Source organism: Cyanistes caeruleus, chromosome 9 (genome assembly GCF_971803275.1).
Source record: "Cyanistes caeruleus chromosome 9, bCyaCae1.hap1.1, whole genome shotgun sequence".
In the NCBI taxonomy this organism is placed as follows: domain Eukaryota; kingdom Metazoa; phylum Chordata; class Aves; order Passeriformes; family Paridae; genus Cyanistes; species Cyanistes caeruleus.
The window spans coordinates 20,656,041-20,668,631 of record NC_141709.1 but is presented as its reverse complement, the minus strand read 5'-3'; the positions used below and the strand labels follow the sequence as shown (position 1 = coordinate 20,668,631).

General features: G+C 42.3%; 2 protein-coding genes across 2 annotated transcripts; one reads left to right on the top strand and one right to left on the bottom strand.

The window, feature by feature from the left end:
• The first annotated feature begins 2,317 nt into the window (after window positions 1-2,317).
• On the top strand, window positions 2,318-7,396 carry RPF1 (ribosome production factor 1 homolog). Its single transcript, XM_086901584.1, has 9 exons — window positions 2,318-2,517; window positions 2,600-2,656; window positions 3,788-3,868; window positions 4,250-4,345; window positions 5,060-5,213; window positions 5,767-5,849; window positions 6,221-6,402; window positions 6,489-6,615; window positions 6,980-7,396. Exons 1-9 carry the CDS (start codon window positions 2,362-2,364, stop codon window positions 7,019-7,021), a joined length of 978 nt encoding a protein of 325 aa, XP_086757710.1. The 5' UTR covers window positions 2,318-2,361; the 3' UTR covers window positions 7,022-7,396.
• GNG5 (G protein subunit gamma 5) lies at window positions 7,385-12,112 on the bottom strand. The gene is made up of 3 exons (XM_086901585.1): window positions 11,905-12,112; window positions 10,684-10,839; window positions 7,385-8,595 (listed from the first exon to the last, which is right to left on the bottom strand). Exons 1-2 carry the CDS (start codon window positions 11,983-11,985, stop codon window positions 10,714-10,716), a joined length of 207 nt encoding a protein of 68 aa, XP_086757711.1. The 5' UTR covers window positions 11,986-12,112; the 3' UTR covers window positions 7,385-8,595; window positions 10,684-10,713.
• Between the last annotated feature and the right edge of the window lie 479 nt (window positions 12,113-12,591).

Below are 12,591 nucleotides of genomic sequence, written 5' to 3'. Positions count from 1 at the left end.
CTCTACTGAGCATTCAAAATGATGCTTCACTACTGAGCTGGGTTTATTTACAGAAAGTTTTCCTCCAAAATTTCTAAATGCTGACTTGAAATTAATGTCTTCATTCATCACTATTCACAGGAGAATTTGCTTGTTGAGGGTTTTTTTTGTGTGTGTGTGGGGGGGGAGGATGTTGTTTGGGTTTTACTGTTTTTTTTCAGTTGCTTTGTTTTCAACCAAGCAGCTTCTTCCAAAAGATGGTTTCTTGACAATCCCACAAAAATTGTAAAATAAGACTCCCCCGGTAAAAATGTTATTTGCACAGAATAGAGTTCATAGATAAAACAAGAAAAAGACCTTGGAACTTCTATGAAAGAACTAAAGTAATATTATGGATGCATTTATTAGTTGGGCCTTCAATTAAAGTTATAATTGTACCTTGTCAGTGATCTCTACCAAATCCTCAGTGTGTTTCTGGTGTCTTTTTGTTGTCCCTCCCCTGCCCTAGGAAGTTCTGCTATTATTGTGTATCATTATTTTGTTCCTGTGAGTCGTTGGAAGACAGGTATTTGAATAATATTAGGAGGTTGTCATCTCTTTCGCTAGGAGGGAAAAAGATAATGTGTTTTTTCCTCATGTGAGCACTCAGTGATCCAAACAAAAACAACATTGCAAATTGAAACTACAAACGACACAGAACTACCTGTATGCTCTGCTAATAGCAGTGATGAAAATATCTGCTAATGACTTGAGAAATAACCTTGCAATCTCTGACATCTGCATCAGCTAGAGCAATAAAGTTACAGCAAGTCCTTGGTTAATATATTCTCAACAAAATCCTCTAAACCTCAATTACCATGGAAACTACTTATCCTTAAGGCAGTAAGGATAGCTGAAATATTTTCTCCTGACAAAAATGGGAGTGAGGCCAGAAATATATGGGATTGTGCATAATGAGGCCTTTGATCTTTCATTTACATTTGTATTAAGCAGAATAATCTCAATGAAGCAAGCTGAGTTGCAGAACAAAATTTGTTTTTAGGACAGAACAAGGTTTCATTCTCTAGTTCTGATTATTTCTAGGTATTTTTCCCATTATATTTATGTTAACAGATTTCTTTTTCCCTTTCCTAGTGAGAGAAACATAGTAAGGAAAAATACTATTTGTATATAAAATGAGTAGACATCAAGCTTTAAAAAATGCTTGGGACAAATGGAACTAATCAGTTCCACTGAGGTTCAGAATTTTGCAGTCTGAGATTTAAAATGCCTTCAGTTTAGACCAGGTCCCCCAAATCCCTGAGTACTCAATTTCTATAAAACACTGTGTAGTCTTTGCTGTGCAGAAACATTTGCACACCCCTAAGCATGAAAATTAGCTCAGGAATAGAAAACCTCATTTCTGATTTTTTGTAAATTGAATCTCTAATTTGCTGTAGGAGTTCTTGTTTCATTTCAACATCAAGTTTTAACAGACTTTAATGGAATAAAAATAACTTTTGGGAACATTACCATCAAAACCCCTATGGTTTCTAAGTAGCAGATGCTCCCCAACACTTAAGTCACTGTGAGCAATAGTCTAAATGTTAAAGTGCTCACATGGGCAGGCACTGTTGGGCCATGATGCTACCTGCATTAACGTAAACCCATCAATGTGTCATGCAAAGCTTCCCACTCTGACAGCTAACTCGGTTTAAAAATGACACTGCAGCAATAATCCCTATCAGATACACTGATCTTATCTCCCGGTTCTGTCTGCTGAGCAATGAGCCCGAACATGTCGTGGGTTGAGAGGTGACTGTGCTCTGCGCTGGAGCAGGCTCAACCTTGAGTATTGTGTGCAGTTTTGGGCACCGCAATGTAAGAAAGACATTAAACTGTTAGAGAGTGTTCAAAGAAGGGCAACAAAGGTGGTCAAAGGCCTTGAGGGGAAGCCGTGTGAGGAGGGGCTGAGGGCCCTGGGTCTGTTCAGCCTGGAGGAGACTGAGGGCAGAGCTCACTGCAGTCAAAACTTCCTCGGGAGTGGAAGGGGAGCGGCAGGCACCGATCTCTGCTCTGTGGTGACAGTGACAGGACCCGAGGGAACGGCCTGAAGCTGAGTTGGGAGGTTTAGGTTGGATATCAGCAGTTTCTTCACCCAGAGGGTGGCTGGGCACTGGAACAGCACCAGCCTGACAAGAGTTCAAGAAATGTTTGGACAACGCTCTCAGGCACATGGTGAGACCCACGAGCTCCAACACGCAGCCCTCCCCGCCTCTGAGGAGAATGGCCGTCCTCGCCGGCCCGGAGCGGCCCCTCAGCCCCGCGCTGCGCATGCGCGGCCCCGCCCTGCGGGCAGAGGCCAGGGGTGAGGGGTCGGCCCCGCCCCGCGGCAGCAGCGCCATGGCGGCTGAGGGCAGCGGGCCCGGGCCCGGGCATGGCAGCGATGCGCCCGCCCCGGAGCGGGTGCTCTTCCCGCCCACCTTCAGCGTGTCCGAGATCAAGAACAAGCAGCGGCGGCACTTTATGTTCCTTCGCTGGAAGCAGCAGCAGAGAAAGGTGGGGCGGGCTGTTGCCGGCGGGCGGGGGAGGCCCGGGGCTGGCGGGGCTGGCTAACGGAGCGCTGTCCCTCTGCCCGCAGGAGAAGTTGGCCCTGAAGAAGAAGCGGAAGAAGGAACGAGAGGCCCTCGGAGACAAAGTAAGGGCTCCGGCCGCGGTAGCCGGTGTGGCGGCGAGGCCGCTCCTGCCCCGCCGCGAACGGGGCACAGCTCGCCAGGGTGAGAGTCCTGCAGCTCTGCCCGGAGCTGGGGCTCCTCACCTTGGTCAGCCAAAGGGTTTTTCCACAGACTTCAGAGAAGCGGAGCAGTGAATCCGCTGAGGATGATAAAACACTGCAACAGGCTGCCTAGAGAGGTGGTAGATTCCCCATGCCTGGAAACGTTCAAGGCCAGGTTGGAGCGGCTCAGAGCAACATGATGTGGTCGAAGATGGCCTTGCTTACTGCACAGGGGTTGGAATAGATGGCTTTTAAAGGTCCCTTCCAGCCAAACCATTATGTGATGGTGTGCTCTCTGTGCTCACAGGCTGTGGTAGCCTTCAGAGACACTGTTGTCTAGCAGAGGTATCAAACACCTGACCTCAGAAACATTGTTGCTCCTGTGTTAAAGGATGCTTAAACAGGCAGGGTGAGTTTTAAACGAATGACATGAAACCACTCCTGAAAAGTTGTCTCTGATGTGATTGTGGTGGCATTTGTCTTGATATTATTAGGAATTATACTCTAATAGTAATTTCCGTATAGCTTCAAACAATCAGATCTGACCAAACCACGCCCAGACCAGTTATCTGCTGGATTCCAAGCCTAGTAATGAACAAAGGTTTTGTTTCCTTTCCTGGACTGATTGAAGGTAGTCAGAGAGTTCCTATATTACAATAGGTTCACAAGAGTAGTGTAAGTTAACAGGGTAAACGTTAAATGCTATTAGTCATTACATTCTAGATATCAAGGTTAAAAAGTATTGCTGTTGAAAGCAGGAACTTTTTCTTCCATTGAAGAAATAAAAGTGTAAGGAAAGTTCCCCTCTGTATTTGTTTTGTTTTAAAAAGTGACACTTGTTCTAGTGGTACTTCTCTGCATCTGATGCTCTCTGGTGTCCCAATACCTGTGCATATTTTTAATCAGGGTTATGTAACTCCTTCTTTAAAAGTTGCATCAAATAAATAATACTTCCAATTCTGTGTAGAAATATACACAATATCGTGCTAGTATGAATGTGGTATTTGCAATGCATTTAATAATGACATGAATGTATTAATAAATGTATTTTAGGCACCTCCAAAAGCCATACCAAAGACTATTGAAAATCAGCGAGTGTATGATGAAACCACTGTAGATCCCAATGATGAAGAGGTAACTGCTTTTGTTTCTGCATGTGTGATTAAGTTAACCTTTTTTTTTCTAAGAAGGGACATAAACTGATCAACGAAACTGAACATTCACCACTTTCCTCTTAATCTTCTGATGAATTACTTTTTACACTTGATGGGTTTACTAAGAGGTGATGTCATTCTTTTATTATGTGTATTAAATAATTGCCTTTTGCATTACTGATATTGGTAGTAAAAGCTGCCCATGTTCATCACACTAGATCCTGAAAAACATCCGAACCACACGCCTTTGGGGTGATTAATAACAGAATAGATCTTGTGAATTGAAATTTAGATCAGATTGAACAATTGTTCCTCACTTACTTAATACATGGTGGATTTAACAAAACTTCTGTTCTTCCAGGTTGCTTTTGATGAAGCAACTGATGAATTTGCACCATACTTTAATAGACAGACAGTTCCCAAAATTCTTATTACAACGTCAGACCGACCTCGTGGGGTACGTATGTTTTCCTTGGAAAATTCTGAGCAACTGACTGGTTATAAGATACTGGGGCTTTCATCCTATGATTGTTACATTAAAACTGAAAATGATAGCATTCACATGGATTCTTTCTGTCATTTTATTTAGTGCCCAGCAATATTCTTGTATGTAATCTGTTGGTCTCTCTAGCACTGTTTGTTTCCTTCATATAAAAAAAAAAAAAACAACCTTGTGCATGTGTTCTTGTATTGAAATGATTAGCATTGCCTGATTGGAGAGATTACTGACATTTGTGAAAAGCGTAAAAGAAATTGCTTTAAAAATAAGAAAAAATACACTTCAGATGGTTTATCTAAAAACTGAGTTCATGAAGAAACAGTTATATTGCATCTTGAGATGCTGTGAAATTTTTGTAAACCAGTGCCCTTTATAAATGATGAATGTGGAGATTACGCTTTTTGCATTTCCCTGCTTTTCTGTGATGGAGGGAGGAGAAAAAAAAGTTTAAAAAATCTCATGTGTGTACAGTCTTGACTGCAAATAAGATGTTTTTGCACTAGCTGAACAAAATAATTTAATAAAATAATTTAATAGCTTATTATCAAAACTTTATAGATACTGGAAGTAATATATGCTCAGAGAGTGTAGTTGGAACCAACCCTGTGTTCTCCTAATAACTGAATTCAGTGGGAATTGCCCACATTGCAATTTAACTTCCCCGTTTTGCAGAGAACAGTGAGATTCTGTGAGCAGCTGGCTACTGTTATACCCAACTCACATGTCTACTATCGAAGAGGACTGGCTTTGAAAAGAATCATTCCACAGTGCATTGCGAGGGACTTCACGGATTTAATTGTCATTAATGAAGATCGCAAAATACCAAGTATCCTTTTGTGTGTTTATCAGGGAAAGGAAACAATTCTCTCATGTGCATCAGAGATCTACTTTATTCTGTTTTCTTCCTCTTCACAATGCAAATTACAGAGCTAAAAAATCACTGTGCTGACTTGAGTGTCTGATGGCTAATGGAACTTGGAATTACTAAAGAAAGTGTGTAGATATGTTGGCACTTTTTTGTTTGTACTGCATGAATAAGCACCGTTACTATTTTAGTAAATGTAACAGTTTGATTAATTAACAAGTTTTTCTGACCAGGGAGATCCATTCTGTTTTTCTGGCTAGATAAAACATCACAAATTTGTTGAATGAGAAAGCAATAGAGGATAACCCTTGTTAGCAGTTGAAACAAAATGTAATGGACATCCTTCAGAAAGCTAGTTAACGAGCTTGGGAATGTATGTTTGAACATAAAACAAAACCTTGGGCTTAGATTATAGATCTAAACTTCTAATGTAATACTGCATTTTGCATAGAATGTTCCTCTGTAAATTACATGCTCAATTTTACCAGCCTTTTTTTTTTAACTTGGTGCACAGATGGTCTTGTTTTAAGTCATCTGCCTGATGGTCCAACTGCTCATTTTAGAATGAGTAGTGTGCGTTTGCGTAAAGAAATAAAGGTGAGACTCCAAACAAATTTGAAGACTGGGTTATCTGTTGGTTAATGATAAATACAGCCAGTCTACCTGAACTGTCAAAACTGCAGTTTGATATAATTCAGCTTGATCTGGTAAATGCAGTTTTTTGGTAAGCTAAAAGGAAGTGTATTCTACTTCATAAGCAGCATATTTCCATTTTCAAGCTTATTTGCTGTATTGTTGAACCAAAGATGCTTACATTACTAGCTGCTCCTTATGAACTTAGGTTGTGTTTGAAAAAATTGTTAGGGCATGTTTTTGCCCATATTCCTATTTCAAACACTTCCTTGATAATACGTTAAAATCCTTTTGCATTCAATCTGTTCTTTGCATTCTCATTACCTTCATTCCAGCGAAAAGGGAAGGAGCCCACAGAACACGTCCCTGAAGTGATCCTGAATAACTTCACAACGCGGCTTGGCCATTCCATTGGCCGCATGTTTGCTGCTCTCTTCCCACACGATCCTCAGTTCATTGGAAGACAAGTAGCTACATTTCATAACCAGAGGGACTACATCTTTTTCAGATTCCACAGGTGATGTTTTCCACAAAACTCATTTACAAGTGCGAGAGAATACTCTTGTAGCTTAATTCCTAATTTTAATTCTTCTCTTCCCCAAGATATATCTTCAAGAGTGAAAAGAAAGTGGGGATTCAAGAACTTGGACCACGTTTTACATTAAAGCTGAGGTCACTTCAAAAAGGAACCTTTGATTCCAAATTTGGAGAATATGAGTGGATTCATAAGGTATTCTTAGTACTGATAACAGTCCTGCTTGGAGTGCTAAATCAGACACAAAATGAAAATTTGAATTAAAATCTTACCCTAGAAAAGTGGTATAAATGCAGTTCTCAGTGTGCAAGTGTTTAACTGAAGTATTTAGAGGTAAATTTTGAGAAATATGCAAAGCAGAAACATTCTGCTGTATTTCAAGTCAAAAATAGCAAGGATGATGATTGTCAATATACCATACTACTACTTATTTGCAACTACTGTACCATAACTCTTTCACTGTTCACTCTGCTATAAAATGGAGTGGTCATCCTTGCTTGTTTGTGTTTCATCCTGTTGCATGAACTTGCTGATAAACAACTTTTCTTTTAAATTTCAGCGTCGAGAAATGGACACAAATAGAAGAAAATTCCACTTATAAGTGAAATCTGCCAATTGCTGGTGACCAGGAATACAGCAGCTGCTTTGAACTATGGATGATCTTGGACTCCTAACTAATGAAAATGATACTGAATGTTCTGTCTGCAGAAAGACAAACAGCAAACATTAGAACTTTCTTCAGCAGCAATCAAGTAGGATGTGCCTTTCTTCCTGTTTGTAGCCAACATGACAAGGACAGTGACCTTTTCCAGTTTACCAGGAAAAATTATGGCCATGTTTGAGCAACTTGTCATTTAGCTATCACAAAGGATTTGCCAGAACTGCTGCTGTGCTGCAGAAACAGATTATGCCTCACAACAAAGACAGCAAATATGTTGGTTAAAGAAATTTTCAAAATAAAGTATTTCTAGTTTTACAGTTTGGTTTTATTTTTTCTGTTAGCCCAGACATCTTCAATCAGGTAAGAGATAAACACTTTAAACTTTTTTCTAACTTACAGTATGCTGTTTCCTGTCAGTATGGGAATAGTTTTCCAAAAAGGTTCTCCTATCCAGAGAACATGGAGAAGGCAGTATGCAATCCATGAAATCCATGGTATTTTATTTAATTAGCATTTTGCATAAAGTAGGCATGTTGCTGAAGTTACAAAAGCAATGCATAACTCCTACAGGTATCTCTTCTGTAAATACCACATTGATAAGAGGTCTACATACCCAAAGCAGTTGAAAGGAAACAAAGACAGATGGGAAAGAATCATAAAACACCCTTACAGGCACTACATAAAGCTGTCATCTAAAAATGCTGCTCAGTGACTGTGAAGTCTCTGAGCAGGGTTTTCCCCAGTAAAATTTTAAAAATGCTTCTTTAGCCTCACAGCAACACTCGAGTTGGTATTATCTGTACATAAACTACTGTTTTGCCTTAAGTTGCACATTGACTGGCAGCTAAAAGGTCAAGTTTTCTCTGAGCTACTTTCTTTTCATATACAGCTGTAAGTGCTTTTTCATATTTACCTAATGAATAAGAAGGTGCATAAGAGTAAGTTATCTCCTAGGGTAGAATTACTCATTAAGATAAAGAATAATTTACTCTGTCTTAATGTGATGTTTATGATATGGCACAGCTGTATAGCTGAATTACAAACAGTCCAAAATTTTTTTGTGTTCTATTTCTGTTATGCTTCTAAGTATGGTACTGCATGGAGTCTCATTGTTCTGAAGGACTGTTAACCGCAGGCAGACTTGCAGCAGCAGAGAATATTTACACTTCTCTCTCTGCTCTCCAGCTGCCTACACCACGATGCAGTGACTCTGAGGTGCCACCATACCCAGAAGTTAATCAAATTCTTACAGTAATTTAAAGCCCAGACTAAGTCAAGACACTTTTATTTTTTGCTTGGCATATAAAACCGATTCCCGTATGAAACAGAAACACGTAACTAGCATACAGTTCATCTGGAGAGGTAGATGGTAAGAAGTTTGACGACAGTAGCACTTTTAGAAAGTTAGATTTGGCACGTTAAAGCTAAGCTTTTGTACAGACTTCAAACCAGGCCACTCGTTGAGGCATTCTGCCCATACACACATCAGCAGGTAGGAAAAGATGCTAGAAGATCTGAAAAACAAAACCAAGATCTAATTAGAAAGGCATCACTGCTAAATGAAACAACTCTTAAGAACACATTTCAGAGTATGCCATGGACTACTATTTAGGAAAAAAATATCCTCTTTTTCACAGCTGTTTTATAAAATACTAGTTTAAAAACTAAATTCTTAATGAAGCCATCCCCAAAGATAAAACAAGGTAATCAAAGCTCTTACAAAAGAACTGAAGCTTAGTGTCTCCTGGAAAAGAAACTAAGTGGAACGATAGAAGCTGTTCCCAGTCACTTTGTGCTCCCCAAAACACCAGGTTTCCATTTGGTTTTGAAAAGCAAGGAATTTGTTGTGTAACTAACAAATTACACTTCCTCTTCAGTGAGGTGGTGCTGACTGCAAACACGAACACTATTGGCTCATCAAGAAAACAGAAGGAATCACCCCTTTTCAAAGTGAAGGAGTTTCACCTATAAGTAATGTAACTAAAACAGAAACAAGAGGTCCTTTCCAAAGGCTGTAACTGAGAAAGAAAATATTAAGCCTTTTACACCCTATGCATACAGGTGGTGTGTGAGACAGAGGAAACACTGTTTCCCTACATGCACACCCAGGAATCCTGGAATTACTTTACCTTAGCAAACCTCCACGAGGAATTGTATGTGTCACTGATTAAGTAGAGTTTATTTGGCTTTGTAGAAGTAAGCAGTGTATAATGCTTACATATGATCTGATTTCTTCCTTGGATTAGTGCTTAAGCTGAAGCTACACTAATGTATTATCGAAGAGTAGTTTTTAAATAACAGTAGTTGGCAAAAACTCACAATAGAAGTAACCTTAAAAGCTGCAAGAACTCTAAAGCACATTTCAGTTATACTGTTGTAATTCACTGCTCAAAACAAGGTGGACAGTGTTTTTGCTTGTTAAATAGTTAAGGATCAACTTCTATACTATTACTACTCTGGTCTTTAAACGTGGTTATTCTTCTAGTACACACATCTGGAACATTTCTACAGTCTGCGTGAGGAGAGAACAATTTTAACAATTCAGTCTGACTGCAGTCATCTTTCTATAAAGCTCCCTAACAGCACAATTTAAATCTAGCAAACTACAGTTTTTTAGATGATATAAGTCAGCTACACAACCAGAATTTTTAAAGGTCAAGACTTACTATGAGATTTCTAAGGATTGTGAATTACAGTTAACTGTGCATCAGATGCTTCGAAATAACGCCTGTGCTCTCATCTCCAACAGATCCAAGTCAAGGGGCAACAGGAAAAGGGAATATGGTAAAATTATCATGTGTTTCCTGTGGTCAAAATAACCAAGTTATGGTGACTTTGTGAGTTTTGGTGAAACTATAGTGGATCTAAAACTCGCCTTTCTAAAGAGGTTAGCCTAAAATCTAATCACCAAAATGCCAGATGAGTGAGTAGTCTTCTTGGTGATAGCAGTAATGCTAATGAACCTATGAAAGTTTTGGAATGAAAATCCAAATGAGTATTTCACTGTTTATAGTTATTTAAACTGCTACCCCCATAGTAGCTTACTTGAGTGGAGTATGGGCTTTTAAAAGTACATATCTTTTTAAAAGTATATACTTCTTTCTTTTGGCAGAGAGGGCATCTTCCCCCCACAGTGGTCAATGCTCTTCTTGGGGACCACCACCACTAATTGTTTATGGAACTCTTCTTTAAGAAGAGAAGGCAAATTTATCTGCCACAGTCAGGATTCAGCACATATTAATTGCTGTCAGGCAATTAATTCTATGTGAGAAAAGGGAAATAATACCCTTACAGAGAGGAAGATACAGCACAATTACTGTTCAGCTGGGTTAGTCTGGCTGCTAAATAGCAGCTCAGGAGTAGCTGGCCCCACTACTTTGCTACAGCTACAGAAACTGGTGGAAGCTCTGCAACAGCAAAGTGCTACTCATAATACCTATGGCCAGCACAAGTCCCATGCAGAGCTGTGACTAGAGAAGGGACCAAAAACGGGGATCTGGACCAACACCAGCTGTACAAGTCAGATGTTTCTGAGTGCCTTTCACACAGCCTGCCTCATTTAAATGACAAAAGAGTTTATGAATTGTAATTCAAGAACTTACCACTGAAGGATACTGAAGTAGTTCACATAATTACAAAAACGAACAAACTTTCTGGGGTCTGAATGGATTTGTACTTGACGATACTCCTGTCAGTAGGGGATCATGTTGTGCATTCTGCAGGCAGAATTGCTTCAAGTCAGCTGCAGCTTGAGAAACCTAGTTATAATAAAAGCTGGCATTAGAATTCACTGAGCAGTCCTTACCGAGGATGTGGTTTTTACATTGAAAAGTATAAAGAATACTACTAAATGATGCTGCAATGCTGCTTATATAGATTTTATGCAATGATTTCATTGTAGTTTCGTTTCTTAAAAGCAAGAAGATGAACACTGTAAGAATGAGAATGGATTTGGATGTTTTAATTTCCATGTTAAACTTCTAAGTATGAAGGGTAAAACATAAACAAGATCTTGAAGATAGCTTTATTAAATATATGAAGATCCTTGTTCTAGCATAAACAATTCAAAAATAGTCTATGGTTTAACATGTTCTACTCGACTCAACTAGCATTTCAGGCTCCCCTGGAAAGCCATCCTTATGATGAGATAATGGGGTTCCGAGCACCCTTATAAGGGGTTTTTGGCATGCTGTACCTTCCTAAAAGCTGAAAGTGAAAAAATTCTTTGTCTCGCTTTTCTTTGCTGTGACTCTGAACTCATAAATAAAACGATCAAAGTTTCAAAAAGTTGCGTCTTGCACTGACACTTATATTGGTTTGTCCGGCCGTGCCAGGCGCGGTCCCACCCCGGCCGGGCACAAGTTCACTGCACTCCGTGTGCCTGGCAGCGACATCTCCATCTTGCCGTGCAGGGGCCAGCCCAGCCTGTTGTGCGCCCCGGCTCGGGCGGCCTCTCCCCAGAGCCCGACGGAAGGGAGCTCCTCGCCCCGAGGGCACGAAGGGGCAGCGCGGGCCGCGTCCATCGCCCCGGGGCAGCGCTTCGACCAGGGAGCGGCCCCGGGGCCTAAGGGGCAGCGGGGAGCGAGCGGCCGAGCCCCGGGCAGGGGTGCGGCGGAGGGGACGCGGCTGCGCTGCCGTTCCGGGCTCGCCTCGGCCGGGGAACACCGACGGAGCCCCGGGAGAAGCCCGGGCGCCGCCGCCCAGCCGGGTCCGCGGGGCGGTGCAGGTCGGAGCCGGCGGCCCCGGCGCGGCGGGCGCGGCCCCGGGGCGGTGAAATGGCGGCGCGTCCGCCCCGTCCCGTCCCGTCGCTGCTCCGCGCTCACCTTCACGCGGGTCACACTCGCCTCCAGACGCAGCTGCTGCACCACCTTCTTCATGGCCGCCACGTTGGAGGAGCCCGACATGGTGGGGCTGGCGGCGGGCTGGGCTCGGCACTCGCGGCACTCCCAACACAACTTCCCGGCGTGGCCACAACTGCCCGGGCCGCCGCGCCTGCGCAGCCGGGGCCGCGGCGGGCGGGGCCGCTCCGTGTGCCCGGGCCGGGGACCCGCCTGTGGGCACGGGAATCACCGCCGCCCTCACGCGTTCGTGGGGTGGACTGGGAGACGAGGAGACTTTCACTGGTGGTAATATCCACTGCGGTCCCAGTCTGGAGGTTACTTAGAGACGCAATGAATGAAGTTCCTAACTTGGTTCTTGCTAGCAGTTTGAGTGTTGACTGTAGCCTGGAGGATCAGTTTACTAGCTGTAGTTCAGTGCAGGAAGTGCCCGGGAGCGGCAGTGAGGGGTGGAGCACGGGGTGACATCAGGCACTGCAAAGTGCAGCACCTTCCCTGTAGGCAGGAACCATGGCAGGAGCGCTGTGCCTGCCGTGCCAGTGATGGGGTCTTACACTCGGGTCATCTGTGGGAGCTTGCCAGTAGAGACACAGCCTCTGTTAACTAGATATTTCCCAATGACATGGGGAAATCTTAATTCTGCAGCGCCGGGGTGAGACTTGGAATGTCCGG

Coding starts and splice junctions, on each gene's coding strand:
- RPF1 (XM_086901584.1), top strand. CDS start 2,362: ATGGCGGCTGAGGGCAGCGGGCCCGGGCCCGGGCATGGCAGCGATGCG. Junction 5,214..5,766: donor TGAAGATCGCAAAATACCAA/GTATCCTTTTGT, acceptor CTTGGTGCACAG/ATGGTCTTGTTTTAAGTCAT. Junction 6,616..6,979: donor AATATGAGTGGATTCATAAG/GTATTCTTAGTA, acceptor TTTAAATTTCAG/CGTCGAGAAATGGACACAAA.
- GNG5 (XM_086901585.1), bottom strand. CDS start 11,985: ATGTCGGGCTCCTCCAACGTGGCGGCCATGAAGAAGGTGGTGCAGCAG. Junction 10,840..11,904: donor CGAGTGTGACCCGCGTGAAG/GTGAGCGCGGAG, acceptor TATTATAACTAG/GTTTCTCAAGCTGCAGCTGA.